At 42.2% G+C, this 16,312-nt stretch overlaps 1 protein-coding gene across 9 annotated transcripts in view; it reads left to right on the forward strand.

Annotated features, from left to right (window-relative positions):
- LOC141576289 (trafficking protein particle complex subunit 9-like) overlaps positions 1-16,312 on the forward strand; it is a 145,079-nt gene that overhangs the window by 61,656 nt on the left and 67,111 nt on the right. For all 9 annotated transcript variants that reach the window (XM_074359081.1, XM_074359085.1, XM_074359087.1 and 6 more), the window contains one exon: positions 1,192-1,817. In XM_074359081.1, coding sequence (XP_074215182.1) covers positions 1,644-1,817 — 174 coding nt within the window. In that variant the 5' untranslated portion in view covers positions 1,192-1,643. The remainder of the gene's footprint in view (positions 1-1,191; positions 1,818-16,312) is intronic.

Genomic DNA, 16,312 nt, shown 5'->3' on the forward strand with positions numbered 1-16,312 from the left:
AGTCCAAACTCGTTCTGCTTGCCACAAGACAGGCCAATAAATTGGGAGATGAGGTGTTGGGTCAAGGAATAGTGACTTTATTTGAAAAGCTGGCAGACCCAGAAGATGTCAGACTGATGTCCTGGAGAGCCCTCTTCCCCAAGTCAGAATTCAGTCTCCTTTTATAGTGAAAGGGGGAGGGGGTGTGGTTGGTTGTTGCAAATTTCTTGCTGTACGAATTGTTTGTCCTTGGTATCCTTTGTTGTTGCAGCTGTCCATGTGGGTCAAATCATGATGCCCCTGTAAAACCTCCAACAAAACAAAGGTTATTCTTTATTTTGCGACTTGAAACTCTCTACATAAGTGCAGAAGAGCTAACGTCCTTAAAGATCAGAGCCCGGAGAATAGGCTCTCCTTTATATTTCAGGCTAATGGCAACTTTCTTTCACAAAAGGTGCAGAGCTAGCAAGTCTGAGCCTAGAAAACAGGGCACAGGGTTAAAGCCAAAGAACAGATCTAAAACGGAGTCATATTTCTTCTTTCCTATTACAATTTCTTTTTCCATCTCATAGATAATTTTAGTAAGAAACATAAGCAGTTTTGTAATTTTGCTTCTTAATAACCGATAAGTGGGCTGACTACATTTTTGTGAGCAGGGAAGCTGTGCGGGCCTTTGGGACTCAGCAAACTCTTGTTGAGGGTGGTTGACCCTGCAACATGTCTAATGCCCCCAGGATTGTTGGTGAGGGTCCCCCCAGCTTAGGGCTCTATTCAGGGACCAGCATATGGGCATTTACCTCTGGAGTCCTCTTTTTCGTCTGCAGGAAGTTTTTTCAGACACTGTGATTGAAAAATCACCCCAGCTGGGGATAATTAGGGAAAAAAGGAAGAGGAAAAGGGTTTGGAGTAGAGTAGAAGAGAAATGCAGAAGATCAGGGAGCCTGGGTGCTTGGCAGCGGGGCCTAGGAAGAGAGGGTAACAGAGGTGGGGAGAGGCCCGGTTCCGGAACCAGCTCCTGCACCTGTCCCCGCACCAAAGCCACACAGCTTTTAATTGGCCTGGGCCACTCTCCCGGCTGGATGTCACCCTGGGCAGAACCTTGAGAAGTGAAGTTGAGGGGTGGGCAGCACTCACCTAGGGGGTCACTGAGGACTTTGTTCAAGTCCACAGTGCCTTTTCTGATCATGTGTCTTCACTTGCCCTTTATCTCAGGATCTGAGGAGCAGGAGCAAGGTACTCAGGGAGAGATCCAGGAAGACATCCGACTGTGTTAAAAGAGGACAGACACAGTGACACGAGGAGCGAAGACACTTGCAGCAAAGTAAAATGACTTCACAACTACTGCATCAGGGCTGCAGGTGTGAGAGAGCCTAAGCCTGTCTCAGAGTGCAGGGGACAAGCGGAAAGGAATGGCAAAATTTCCACTGACAATTTAAATTTTGTTAAATAGCCTGCTACTGTTGGTTGTATCACTTGAATGAATGCAGGTATATTTCTGTGGGCATTTATAGGTTCACTCAACCCCACCAGCCCCTCTTGCCCCCATCAGGGGTGGGTTTTCTCAACCACAGTGCCCCTCCTGCTTGGTGGGGCCAAGCTGCGGGTCCTCGCCTGGGGCCGGGCTGCTGCAAGGCACTGAGTCCCCGAGGCACGGCCTGCGAGACATGACAGGAACATCTCTGCTCTTGACTGGGGGCCTCCTTTTCCCCCTGCAGTGTAAGAATGCTGGTGACTCAGAAGCATGCATCCAAGCCATCCTTCCGTGTCCTCACCATCTAGAAGCAGAGCCTGAATCTTCTGAATTTCTCCAGAATGTGGTTTACAATCACCTTCGACAAGTGAGTGTGTGTCCTCTTACAATTGGAGGAATTACTGCCGTTTTCCTGGAACTTACTCACCACTAGTCCATCTGATGTTTCTGTGCTAGTATTCAGTATGGCATGCTAAAAGTTCTGGAGTCAGATATTGAAACCCTGATGAAGAGGATTATTTTATTTCTTTATATGATAGCCTTTTACTTTCAAAATTCAGAATTTTCGGTTCTTTCAGGATTTTAGGGGGGTTGGAGAAACAACTTTGCTCTTACCGTCCTTGCGACCTGTTGCTTTATGCCTCTATCCCGTCTTCTGTCACTTGTTAGGCGGTTCCATTTGTAACACTGTCCAGGTTGTTCATATTATAAAACATAAAGTCTGTGAAAGTACAGTTCCTTTTATTCCGAAGGCATTCCACAGATACTACTTAAATCTGGGTGTGGTTTCAAGAAGACAGATTTATTAGAACATGTACTTGCAGTTTGCTAGTGCAAAATCCCCAAAGCAAAAGTCTAGCTCAACATCTAAAATCTTTCTAATCTACCTTGGATTTGTATGGATAGTTGAAGCAGTTTGCTAAGAACTCAAGACCAGGGTTAGAATACAGGCTCTTGTAGCTCAGCAGGTCCTCCCAAGCTGATATTCTGCCAGGGGGCAGGGCCGAGGGGAGAGGGCGGGTCCTGCCCTCCCTGAGCTGATAGTTTCATGGCAAAGAACTTCACCAGGTGAAGAATTTGGAGTTTCTTCTAAGAACAGTGGGTTTGAAAAGAGTCTTAAAAGCATGGGAGTGACAGAATCCCATTTGTCTCAAGTAGGGAAGAGCGGCTGGGGGGCCACTGGGAGACTCACGAGTCCATGTGGGCAGTATTGGTGGCTTCCACCTGAGTGGTGGGACGGTCAGTGGGAAAAAGGGAATAGATTGAAGACATGTCAGATAGTAAAATGAAAGGATGAATGATGTCTGTGAGGGTAGGATGGAGTAAGGCCAGGGTTTCTGGGTGGATTAACAAGGTAAATGATGGTCTTGCTGTGTTCTGAAGAGGGAAAGCTGCAGAGGGAGTTCTGGGGGAAAACTGATGAGTTCAGCTGTGGGTAAAATGAAAGGCTGTTAGATGTGTTGTCTGGCAGCTCAGGTGAGAGCCAGTAATGAGTAGGGGGGAGGGGAGAGAGACCTTCAAATCATTTTGTCTTGTGAATATAGAAAAAAGTGTGAGTAATACACTTACGCCTCTATATTCTGGATTTAAAACCCATTAACATTTTGCTATATTGACTGCAGAGGTTCTTAATTCTTTTAAAAGAAATAAAATAAATAGAAACAAAATAGTGGAGTTTATGAACATCTTAGAGTTGATGTGTGTCCTTGTATGTATTTTGATACCTCATCTGTTTATAACCATAATCTATTAAAAGTTAACTAGTTTAGCATAAGAGTTAAACAGAGGGATGAGACACACACTGTTGGGGGTTGAAGCTGATCTCCTTGGGCAAATTATGTAGCCTCTCAGTGCCTTAGTTCCATCTTCTGTGACTGCCCCCGGGCCCCTCATCACAGCTGATTTCCTAGATTAGAAGTTGGGAGAGAGGCTGCTGTAGGGAGTGAGAAGTGGCAACTGCCAGGTACACTGAAGAGAGAGACAAAAACAGATTAAAGCCGATAAACTAAGTACAAAGAAATACACTCAGAGAGAAAGAATCCCACAGTCTTATGAGCCACTTAGCATAAGGGAAACAAAACCACGTGGACCCAAACTTCTTGAGCATGTGAGTATTGTGGGTGGAAATGTGTCATCAGAAAAGGGTTGAGAAAAGGCCTTTTGGTTTCCCTTGATGTTTCCGATAAGGATGGACAGCAGAAGTGAAAACCCCCCGCTTCAAAGTGAAAGCTGCTGTTTTGTGTGAAACTGATCAAAGGTTGGTAACCAGTCATTAGGAGTGCTGGCAAGTGAACAGCCTTCTGGATTTTGTGGGGCACCTACTGTGACTTCCTGGTGACCTGCTGGGTAGGGGCTGGGAGATGGGCAGTAGGTCTGCCGGGTGACCCGGGCATAACCCCGGGCTCTGAAGCTGCTGGTCTGACTAGCAGACCTGGGCACAAGCAGTCTTAATGGGGCAGCTCGGGATGTGGCCTGGGACACCTGCCACACTGAGGGCGAGAGGAGGGCTCCCCTGAGGGGGTGTCCATGTGGAGAGTGGAAAAATCCACCTGCAGGGACGGAAGAGCCTCTGAGCAGGGGGCCGGATGTACAGGCATGACTGGCCTGAGCACGGAGTGTTCGGGAAGCCGGAAGTCATACGGTGGCCGGAGCAGCCTTGTTCCTGAGAAACTGGAGGGAAAAGATGCTGAAAAGGCAGGCTGCAGGCCGACCCTGTGGTGGGTCATGACTGACAGTCAAGGACTGGTCAGGCAGGCACGAGAGAATCCTGTGGGCGTCCCAGCTGTGGCGTCACACCGGAGGGAGGAGCAGAGTTATAGACTATGCCACTTATTAGCTGTGTGACTTTGAGCAAGATCACCCCACCTCTCTATATATATCTTCATGTGTAAAGTGACAGAGTAACAAGCTCGTGTCATCAGAAGGCTTAGTTTAGCTCTGATCCTCTGTGTCCAGTCCTGTCAGTGCTGCCCTGCAAGGTTCTGCAGTGGCTGCTCTTACCCTGAGATGGGAGGGCGTAGAGGGATATTGTAGCACACGAGGGCAGGAGGGGTGTGCTTTAAAAACAGACATGTAGCCGCCTGCAGCTGCAGACCTGCAGGTAGTTTGGTTGAAGATCGTGGAGAGGACTTTGGAGGCCTTAGCATCGTCTTAAGACTTGCTTTCCCTTGGGGACCGGAATTGCCTTTGTAGATTAATGCTGAAGATTTGGGCTTCTGGCAAAGCTGTTTTCAGAGATGGGTATATATGTAACATATCGTATAAAATAAAATGCTTTTATTTAATGTGTGGGACTTTGCAGCTGTTGGGAACAGCTGTGTTTGCCTGGTCTCCACGGAGGACACTAGGGTTCAGCAGAGCGTGCGGGAGGGCAGGCAGCCCACAGTGCTTTGGCGGGGTGTTCTCCCCAGTAGGGCACTCTGCTGAGTTGACTCTTCTCTGAGTTTGGTTACCAGATGAGCAGACAGCAAATTAATGAGTTCTGGTGGGATTGTATAATGACAGGAAGAAAGAGGGATCCGTAGTTTTCTGGACTAGTACATGCATTTTGTTCTTGATCCAGTGTGTTTCATTGCGGATTTGATGAGTTGTGTCTGTTCTGGATCTGATTTGGGCTAATCTGTATATTTGGAAAGGAACTGAGATGGAATTATTGCAGGCACCTTGTGCCTTAATAAGTCCAGTGCAAACATAAACACGGATGAAGCATACGTTTGGATTTAGTGGTGTAGAGAATGGTTTCTAGACATTACAGGGGAAGGCAAGGCAGAATTCCTCTTCTTTGTGGGCAGGGAATTTGGTCCACCTGTTTTTTCTGTAACGTTTTCTGACAGCAGTTTATGGTAATTAACCAGCATTGACAAAGGGTGGCACACATTGCATTTAAGAGCTGGCCGGCTGCAAACTTGTGTATTGGACAGGTGGATTTCACAGACAAGTGATCAGGTAGATGGGAGAGAGAAAGAGCACAGGCATGGGCACCCCAGCTTCAGGTTTAAATCGCCATTTCCACACCATAGGAATTTGGACTAGAATGTAACCTCACTTAGCCTGTTGGTGAATCAGTAAAATGGGCATGATAATATTCATTTCTTCCTGGGTTTGTTGTAAGTTGCGTCAACTGAAATAAATGTGCAGCCTAAAAGTTAAGAGTTAAGTTTTATTTGGTGGGAGGACTCGAGCCGGGATGACAGCCTCTCAGATTGTTCTGAGGGACTGCTCCAAAGAGGTAGGGGAGGAGCTAGGATATATAGGAGCTTTACAACAAAGACCAGGAAGTTGGAACAATAAAAGATTGCTTGTTATCTAAAGAAAACCAGATATCTCAAGTTTAAAAATTTAGTGCTTTTCTATTTATGGGAGGAAGCAAATATTTGGGCTCACTGAATTCATTCCTTTGACAAGCACCTTGCTATCTAGGGCCAGTATCCTGTACTTTCTTATTCTGAGTCCCCTCAGAGGGCACCGTTGTGAGTGGCCACAGAGGCTGGGCTGCAGGCCTGTCCTCGCTGGGGGGTGGCAGCAGCCTCTGATGACTTGGTTTCAGCATTCTTTGTTTACTGACATGGTTGCAGTATTTTCATTCACATTGTAGTACTTTCATTCACAGTGCTCCCCCTTGGTCCTAAATTCGACCAATATTTTGAGAGACATTTCATGACCAATTTTGTTCCACGGTGCTAGGATGGCTCATTCCTAGTTCAGGTGAAGCATCTTCTGAGCTGCCATTCAAGGTGTTAGGTGTTTTATCAGGCCCTGTTGATACCAAAAGTTCTCTGGATTGCCTGTCTTACTAGTCTATTATGATCCAGGAAATGTTCACCCTTCGATGCTCATTCCCATATCTAGAATCATACTATTACAAATTTTTTATGCAGGGCTATAAATTTTACCTATTTCTTCAAGATGTTTAGCCATCATCAATTTTGTTGTAGGCCTAGTTACACAGTGGGAAATGTAAGAGAACAATTTTATAAAATAGACAGGGTATAAGTAATGCAGCTAGTAAAGTTAATAAAGTCACGAGTAAGAATTTAACAGTCGAGAACATATATTTTAGGTTAAAATTTTGCTTGTGTTTCTGATTGAGTTTGAGTGATCTTATGAGAAAGTTCATATTTATGGTCAGGCTCAGAGCAGGTATTAATTGTCCAGGTGAGGTCTCCCACCTTGGAAGATCAACAGTGGCCTAAACAGAACTATAATTTCTTTTTAGAATAACGTTTCTGAGGGCCATCTAGTTAGAGCCTTGGAGTATGGAAACCCACCAAGGTAACAAAGAAGTACTAGACATAGGTAATTTACCATAAACTTAACAATGGGAGTAGTTCATAATCAAAGGTAGGAGAAATTATCAAAGTAATTGGTATACAGGCCTGGTCCGGTGTCTTGGGTCAGCTGTCTACCTCAGATGTCTTCTTCTCATCCTGGCCTGGTAGCTTTTTATGCATTTGGGCATTGTTTGAAGGTGAGCAGTGCTCTATAGGCGAGTGCACTGCAGGGGCAGTTTCTGATTGGAAATGAGTCCGAAAGTCCGTTTCCTTCAGCTTTCCTGTGTATGGTCTAGTTAATAGTACCTGATAAAGGGTCCTTCCATTCAGGTTGGAGACAGTTCTTTAAGTCATGCCTGTTCCAGTATGTATAAACCCCTGGCTGCAGGTCATGGGGCCTTGGAACTTTACCCAAGGATGGATTACTGAGCTTCAGAAACAAACCTAGAGTATCCTTTTAATAATTCAATTAAACTCTACAGCAATGTGACATAACAGCAAGGAATGATCTGGGAAGTGTCTAGTAAATATAGACCTCAATTAACAAAACTAGAATTGAGTATCCACTAAAATGTAATCTTTTTCTCTCTAAAGTTACCCTCATTTTTCACAAATATAGGCAAATCATGATTAATTTGTTTACAAGTTAAGTCTGATTATTTGATCATATAGGCCTTTTTTAAATTGGCTGTGTTGGAATTTTTAATAAGGAGTCTCAGTGCAGAATGTGAATAAGGCCAGGAAAGCCAAGTCAAGGGCTTGTCATAGATTTCTGCCTTACAGATTTAGGTAAATTCTTTTCTCTTTAAAATCCTTAAAATACCTTGAGATTTCTATATCTGTTAGGAGATGATCTTCCTCATTTGTCTGATAGAGCCACTGGGGACCTAAGAGTTTTTAGTCTCTTGAGGGATCAGGTAGAGGGAAAAGATAAATGTTCCAAGTCTGCTTACATAGGTATAATTTATCAAATTGGTGTGAATCATAACTAGTTTAAGGAGAAGGGTTTCTTTATGTCTGGGAAACAGGTTAAAAGCCATAGTATTTCAAAAAATCAAAAATTATAACCATATTCATCAGTTTACTCAGTCCCATGTAACTAATTCTTTTAATCAGAGTTTTCATTAGACCTTCAAAATTCCTTACGCAGTTTATTTCAGTGCTATAGTTTGAAATTTATTAGAAACCAGTACATCTCCTTGAAGAGAAAGCATTTTGCAAAATCATCAGAAGAAAACAATTAACTGTCTATTAATGACAAAAGATTTAACAGCATGTTTAAACACCGTTACACTATAATCAATAAAGAAACCTGGTCACAATAACCAGAATTATGACTGGTAACATTTCAGATATACCAGAATTTTAGGGAGTCCATATAATTTCTAGAATATCTATATTAATAATACTTTCTCATACAATATAAACTAGGAAGATTTACTATTCATTTGGCAATACTTCCCATGTTATTTAACATGCCAAATGAAACTTACTAGTTTAAAATCTCTCTTTGGGATGTTCCAGGGGCCCTCAGTAGCATCCCAAAATTACCTGGAGATTAAAAGAACTTAAATTAGAAATTGATATTTGGGGAGCTTGTTAAAAGATTTCAAAACACTTCGTCAGATAAATGTATAGATCACTGTAAAGAAGTACTTATTCATTAACAAGAAAATATTTCAAAGGTAAAGGCAGAACAGATCAGTTAAGTGGTATAAGAAGCTTTACAATCTGTTACTGAAGGTGGATTAACATTTTAAGAAAATTTTGTCCTCTTAATAGAGAGAAAACCAAATCTATTCTTGTACCAGCTTACTTCTAAGATTCAGTTACTTTGCCCAAATTGATTCTAAACTTAGCCAATTCTGACCACGTACAAAACTCTTTCCTCGGGGTTCCTCTTCCACAAGCCTTCCACAGATTTCTATTCTCATATTAGAGTGTCCCTTATTTTCTCTTCCATTCTGAAGTAACCGGCTTCAGGACAAAGTCACTATTTTTCATTATCAAAGTATAATTCCATTCCTTATATCTCCCTTTACACACTTATCTTACTTTCCTAGGATACTGAGATCTTTCCCTTAATAATAGAGACTATTTCAGGGTGGCACCAACTATTTATTAATATTTCTAAACACCTTTAGTTTCTCTGTAAGAGGAAGTTAAATGTTAAGTAATTCATATTTGAATCTTATTTTATCTCAAAATGGCATAGCTATTTAATCAACTCCTCTCATTTAACTTAATTTAGCACAATTCTAGAATTTAAAGGTACCAAATATTTAGAGATTATCTTAAGCATACATTTTAAAAATATATTTTAAAGAATTTACCCAAAGCTCTCATCTCATTTGCATTTAATTTACTTAAAATTTTATCACACCACATTACTATTAATTTTTTTTTTGACAAATCTGCAACACATATAACAGGATCTTATTTGACTTTCATTAAACCTAGGTACAGTAAGGGTATTATACTTAAAATTGATGACTTTAAAGGCGTCTATATTAATTAGAACATACTTAAACCAAACAATACCAAGTATTATCTTAATATTGAATATTTTCAAGTTTATGTGAACCTGAAGGTCAATTTGGTCAGTTTTTATTTTAAAAATACTTAATTTGTAAGCTCTTATTTTTTACGTCAATTAAGCAGAGCTCTTTGACTTTGATTTTTTTTTAGCCATAGAAATATCTCATATCTATAATGTATATGCAAGCTTATAAATAGAAAAAAGCTAAAGATTTCATAGCTTCACTTTAAAACTTACCTATGAGATAGGTATAATAATAGTTGGAGTAAGCTGAATTTGCTTGCTCAAATCCCTAAGGCTTACTATTTTTGAAAAAGGCGTTTAAGATTTCTTGACAAAGTCTGAAGGACCCGTCAGAGTTCTGAGTTCTAAAATGCGAAAAATTTCTTTGGCCTTACGTTTTATCTCGTTGAGCTAATTAGGCTCAGTCCTGGGTCACTGTTTGCTGCATTTACATTTCTGATCTACAAGAAAAAGACACACGTTTCCAGTTTCCCAGAGAACTGCTCTGTCACCTAGGCCCAATTGTATCTCCTTAATTTGCTTTTTTGTATCAGTGACAAGAACTGTAAACAAAGAATTCCATGTTTTAAAACTTTAAGGTTTACTTTATCATGTCTTCCAAAGCTTGCATAAGGCATTTAGTAAGGTCTCTTTTCCTTGAGTTATTAAGTTAAACCCAGGGTAAACCTCTTATTATTTTTTTTGTTTGTTTATTAGCCACTGAATATTTGTTTTTATTCTTACGTTTTATTGGACGGCTCATGTAACTCTATTTGTTTCCATTAGTTTATTCAGTTACTATTTTCTGAGGGACAGATATGTGCCCAGCCTTATAATACCAAGAAGGGAAGCGTTTTTCCATTGAAACATATCTATACCACAATATAATTAAGCAAAAGGTTTCTATAAAGCCAATTTAAATATACCAATTTTACAAACTTTTATCTCAATTTTATTAACTCTTATAACTTTAATTTTAATATTTATTAGGTTTAATCAATAATTCTTATTTATAGAAGGAGTGACAGAAGCCTTTTTATTTTTTCTTTTTCTTTTCTTTTCTTTTCCTTTTGTGCACTGTATCTAATTTTATAGAAAAGTCTCTGGGATCACCAAGTTTAAATAAAACGGACTTGTTTGAACTTTAATTTTGGTGGGGCAGTAGTTGATCTCTTTGGTCTTTTTTTTTTTTTTTAACTTTACGTAGTGTAGTATCAAAACATTGTATTTAAATCCAAAAATGTCCATTTTATTTATCTCATTCAAAATAACCATTTAAAAATATTTACCCATTTGGGATAAGCCCATTATCCTTTTTTTTTATTAAGAAAAAATCTTTAGACATTTTTACATTCCTTTTTCCAGTTACTCAACCTAATTAACATTAATTATTCTAAGTTTTTATTATCATCTCTAAAACCATTGATAGGAAAGGAAAAACACAAATGTAGCTTTTCAAAGCAGTTTCTTTTTATAACTAAGTTCTTAGGTTAACCATTAGATATATTTTTCTACTTTTAAACTTGATTTTAATAGGTACCAATAAAACAGCTGTTTATAATGAGAGCTCTTTCACCTTTCACCAATTTAAGTCTTTCCAAATTAAAGGATCCATCATATGGCCATCCATTTATATATATATATATAGTGATTTTAAACAAATAAGATGAAGAGGCTTTTCCAAATGAGAGTGGGGGTGTTGCCTAAATAAATTCAAAGTTCACTCTCCAAAAGGTGAGCCTTTGTCATCCAGGCTGATGCAACAAAGTTTAAGATGGCAAAATGCCTGAAAATTGGTACTATAAAAGGATTGTTGACAATCCCAATTTATTTGCGTGGCCACCATATGTACACAATACTTGTACCTTTTGCGTGGCAGAGTCCAAGTTCTCCTTTAAAAAAAAAGGAAACACATATATACATACATACACAAACATCAAATACACAGAGAAAGATAAAACGTTTACATTTCAAGGACTAAGGAAGAGAAATCCAAGTTCCCCCTAAAGGGGTTTTTGTTTTTATGAGTTCAGAATTCCAAAAAATGTTTTTATCAGGCCTGGTTAGTTACTTTCAGAGTGAGATTTTTTTTTTTTAATTCCCAATTAAAGTTGTAAGTTTTGTACGTATATAAACCTGGCTGGGGTATTAGTTGGAGGCTGGCAATCTGTCATTTATTTTTGTTCCTTTTCTTTTCTGTTTTTTTTTTTTTTTGAAAGTTCTATTCCCCATTGTAAGTTCGGGTTCTCAGAATAAAATTGCTAGTAAGTTTTCCCGCAGGGACAACTCTATGGCATGAAGTCTTTGCCTCTAACACTCCTGCAAGATTCTCTGTCACCCGAGAAAGCTGTTACCAGCTAGGAGAAGGGTCCCATTTTTGGAGTTGAAAGGTTCCTCCTAAGAGTTTTACTTTTATTCCGAAAAATTCAATGGAGGTAACCAAATTGAGGAAAGCATTAGACCAGCCTCTTACCTAACCACTCAGTCCTGAACCCAGTGTCTTTCAACTTGGACCCACTCGGAACGTCTCCACTGGGTATTTTCCTGGTATCTTTCAACCAGCCCCACATCGGACGTCTCCTCAAGGTGGGTATTTCCCGTTATCTTTCAACCAGGCCCCACCCAGTATGTCTCCACTGGGTGGGTAATGCCCCCCAGTATCTTTCAACTGGAGGGCCAGGTACCTGGATACACCGCCAAATAAAACTCAGGATCATCAACCAATATGGGAGATCCGAGAACCAGGAGAGACTCACCCAAATGCATCTGGACTCCCCGAGGAGGCGGATGGGCACAAAGGGCCACTGCTGGTACCAAGGCTCTGGTTACTCGGAGAGTTCAGGTGGAGAGAAGTCTGCTCTGGGTCCCTTCATGGTTTCCAAAACTGTTGACTGAAAAACATGTGCAGGCTAAAAGTTAAGAGTTATGTTTTATTTGGCGGGAGGACTCGAGCCGGGATGACAGCCTCTCAGAGCACTCTGAGGGACTGCTCCCAAGTGGTTGAGGAGGAGCTAGGATATATAGGAGCTTTAAAACAAAGACCAGGTAGTTGGAACAATAAAACATTGCTTGTTATCTAAAGAAAGCCAGGTGTCTCAAGTTAAAAAATTTAGTGCTTTTCTCTGTATGGGAAGAAGCAATCAATTGGGCTCACTGAATTCATTCTTTAGAAAAGCACCTAGCTATCTAGGGCAAGTATTCTGGCTTTTCTTATTCTGAGTCTGCTCAGAGGGCACCATTGTGAGTGGCTGTAGAGGCTGGACTGCAGGCCTGTCCTTGCTGTCGGGTGGAGGCAGCTGCTGATGTCTTGGTATCAGCATTCATTGTTTACTGACATGGTTGCAGTATTTTCATTCACATTGTAGTATTTTCGTTCACAGACTGATTATGGATAATCTGGAAACTTGGAAAGGAACCGAGATGGAATTACTGCAGGTATCTTCTACTTTAATATGCTGTGTGCAAACATAAACACGGATGAAGCATACATTTGAATTTAGTGTTGTAGGGAAGGGTTTCTGCACATTATGGGAGAAGACAAGGCAGAATTCCTCTTCTTTGTGGGCAGGGATGTGGGTCCACCTGTCTTTTCTGTAGCAGTCTCTGAGAGCAGTTTCTGGTAATTAACCAACATTGACAAACGGTGGCACATATTGCATTTAAGAGCTGGCCGGCTGCAAACGTGTGTATTGGACAGGTGGAATTCATAGGCAAGTGGTCAGGTGGATTGGAGAGAGACGTAGCCCAGGCCTGGGCTCAGATTCAGGTTTAAATCGCCATTTCCTCACCAAAGGGCCTTGGACTAGAGTGTAACCTCTCTTAACCTGATGGTGAATCTGTGAAATGGGCATGATAATATTCGTTTCTTCCTGGGTTTCTTGTAAGTTGTAAACAGTATTATAACACACATGAAGCACTTAACAAACAGGCACTTAGCAGTGTTCACTGTGTCCGTCAGCCCCGCTTAGCGTGTATCAGAGCCGTAAAGGCAGCATGAGTCTGTTGAGGACGCACTGGTAGCCTCCTGAATAGGTTGTGAATTTGGTGATTTCCTTTAATCCTTGTAATTCTATGTGCCATGGGCCGTTATTTTCATGGACAGATGAGGAATCTCAGGGTAAAGAAGACTGTAATTTGCCCAATGTCAGGCCATAATTTTGGGTGCAGGGGCCTCGGTTCAGCATGGGCCCCTGGGCTTTATGCCCTCTCGGTTCAGCACCAGAGCCAGAAGTGGGGCCACCTGCCTCCCAGCCCAGAATAGCCAGTAGGCAACAAGACACACCTGGACATGTGCTGCTTAAGCAAAAGCTCCAGAGGGGAGGCACGTACTAAAGGGATAAACATAAAAACAGACGACTGCAAACTGTGATCAGCTCTGAGAAGGAAAGGAACACGCCTCGCCGTGCAGAGCTGGGAGCTTTCCCGTCGGGGCTGCTCTGGGGGCGTTCATCTCAGCTAAACAAGCTACGCTCCTACACCAAGGCAGGAAGGCAGGGCACGTGTGACCAGGTAGACTGGGTCTCGATGATCATACTCACTCGCCATTAAGCGGCAGCTGTCACGGGCACTTACCTAGTAAACAGATGTCGGCCATAATCATCACGCACTTTGCTTGGTAGTTTTCTTGGCCTCATATTTGAGATGAGGTAATTGAAGCTGGGGAGATTGCTGCATGCCCGTGATTACCGTGCAAATACCCCAACTGGTCTTTCAACCTAGACTGGTGATGGCTGTCATATCCCAGCCCTGTGAATGGCATTGGGTAGCTTCTCCCAAGTGGCCCAAATGACTGACATTGATTTTCTTAATTCGTAGGAAATGGTGTGTGACGATAAGAGAAAAAGGTAGTAAGAAATTGTTTGGAAAAATAGAACAAAATCCAATACTTCCTCAGCTGGGGAAGCGTACCCAGTTTCACTCATCCCACTAACTGCCTGGCACCTCCTCCCTGCCAACTCCGTGTTCAGAAGCCACTCTGAGCCTTTGAAGAACATTTTGCCTCATGACACTGTTGACTAGGTCCTGCGACCTCTCTGTCCCTGGTTAACTCTCTCTTGAAAGGCATTTAAATTTTATGCAGGCTCCTCCGCTCAGATGTAAGAATAGCCTCTTTAAACTTCTTGATGCAGCTCCTTAATGAAGATCTTGCGAAGGAAACCTAGCCAAAACCTGGGATGTATGCACATAGTGACTGTAACCACAGCACTTTGTGAAGTTCAGAATCAGAGGGGTGGGAGACTCAGGAAAGGCATTTTAAGGTAGAAAGGGGAAAGTGAAAGGACACAGGCTGTGTGAGACTGAAACATCTCGGTACCAGCCAGCAAGGCACCTGCGTTCAGGAAGGTGTGTGGGGAGTGCAGAGTTCTCACAAAGAAAGAAGTGGTGGGATAGGATGGAGAACAGTTAGGTTCTTGACTTGGGAAGGAAAAAGTGGGCTGAACATTTCCTGGTTGAACAAGAGGACTGTGACATGATGTGCTTGTATTTTGGAGAGAAGGGATTTGTGGGGACAAGCCTAGGGAGAACGCTCTCTGGCTGGGGAGTCAGCACAACAGGGAACCACAGAGATCCTGGCCGATCCCAGGGCCCCTGCTGGGGGAGTGGCTGCCCGCCAATTTGAGCCCTGGTAGCTGCTTCTGTCCCTTAGCTGGGGCCTCAGAGCTCCCTTCACTGGGGCCTCAGAGCTCCCTTCACAACCCAGTCCTGTTGATACAAGAAAACAGATGTGGGGCATGAGAAGGGCTGTGTCCCAGGCTTTGGTTGAGCCCCTGGGATGTGCCCCGCCAGATGTGGGTCCTTGGCTTCGTGCTGGAAAGTATTCAAGAGCAAGCCACTGTTGAGTCAAGGTAGATTTATTCAGAGAGATACATTGAAAGGCAAGAGAAAGGCCACGAGGTGTGGGGGTTGGGTGCTCAGATTAAAAGTAGGTACACACTCCACAGACAAGAGTGTGGGCCTTCTCCGAAGAGGGAGAGAGAGGGGTGACCGCAAGGAGGAGGCGCTGTGTTGCTGGTTTTCATGGGCTTGGTGGTTTCATATGCTAATAAGTAGAACGACCAGCCTAAGGGCAAGGGGATGGAATTCCCAGGGATTTGGCCATTTCCCACCCTTTGACCTTTTGTGGCTAGCCTTGGGACTGCCATGGTGCTGGAGGCGTGTTATTCACCATGTTACTATGACAATGGGTGTATAATGAAGCTCAAGATCTGCTAGAAGTTAAATCTCTGCATCCTGAGCCTCAAGGCCTATTGGGGGTTGAATCCTTCACCATTTTGATGTTAATTGCTGTGGCCTTCCTTGAATGGCTGTGCTCTGCCCCCTTCCATCCTGTCTCACTGTGATGACACAGAGAGAGCAAAGGCCGGTCCCTGCCTGTGCTCCTGCTTTTAACAGGGGTAGGGGTGGGGTGGGCTGAGGATGACTCTGAGTGGTGAGAAGGATGTTTCAGATTTTCGGACCTGGGATGTGGGGACCTGCCAGCAGCCACCGCAGATTTATCTCACGGGCATTATCGCTTGTGTCACTCATCTTTTTCTATTTTTCTTTTTTTTTTTTTCTTCAGTATTTAATCTAAATTGAATATCAGGTTTTTTTAGGAAGGAAATTTCTCTTTTTCTTTCCTTTGGGGCTCTTTTTGGGGCGTAGGTAATTAGGTGTATTATCTGTTAGTGGAGGCCCTGGGGCATGAACTCAGGACCCCGTGCACGCTAAGCACATGCTCTACCACTGAGCTCTACCACCCACCACATCATGTTGTTCTTTTTGCTTTAGCTGCCAAGAATCTTACAGCTGAATTTCTAGTCGGCCTTTAACACTTACCCTGACTTCATGGCATCCATTTTTATGACATTACCTCCCCCTGATTTCATTTAAGTATTGAATCTCCATTTTCTCTTCACTCTCACTTTTGTCTTTTTGTTGTTGTGGTTTTTAAGCTGTGTTTAAAAAATTGTTTAATTTCTCTTTTAGCAGGAGGCTGAAATTAAATAAATATGTAAACAAACTTCTCACACTTAAATGCTTTTATACATTATAAGATGTTAAATAGTT

Source organism: Camelus bactrianus, chromosome X (assembly GCF_048773025.1).
Source record: "Camelus bactrianus isolate YW-2024 breed Bactrian camel chromosome X, ASM4877302v1, whole genome shotgun sequence".
In the NCBI taxonomy this organism is placed as follows: Eukaryota; Metazoa; Chordata; class Mammalia; order Artiodactyla; family Camelidae; genus Camelus; species Camelus bactrianus.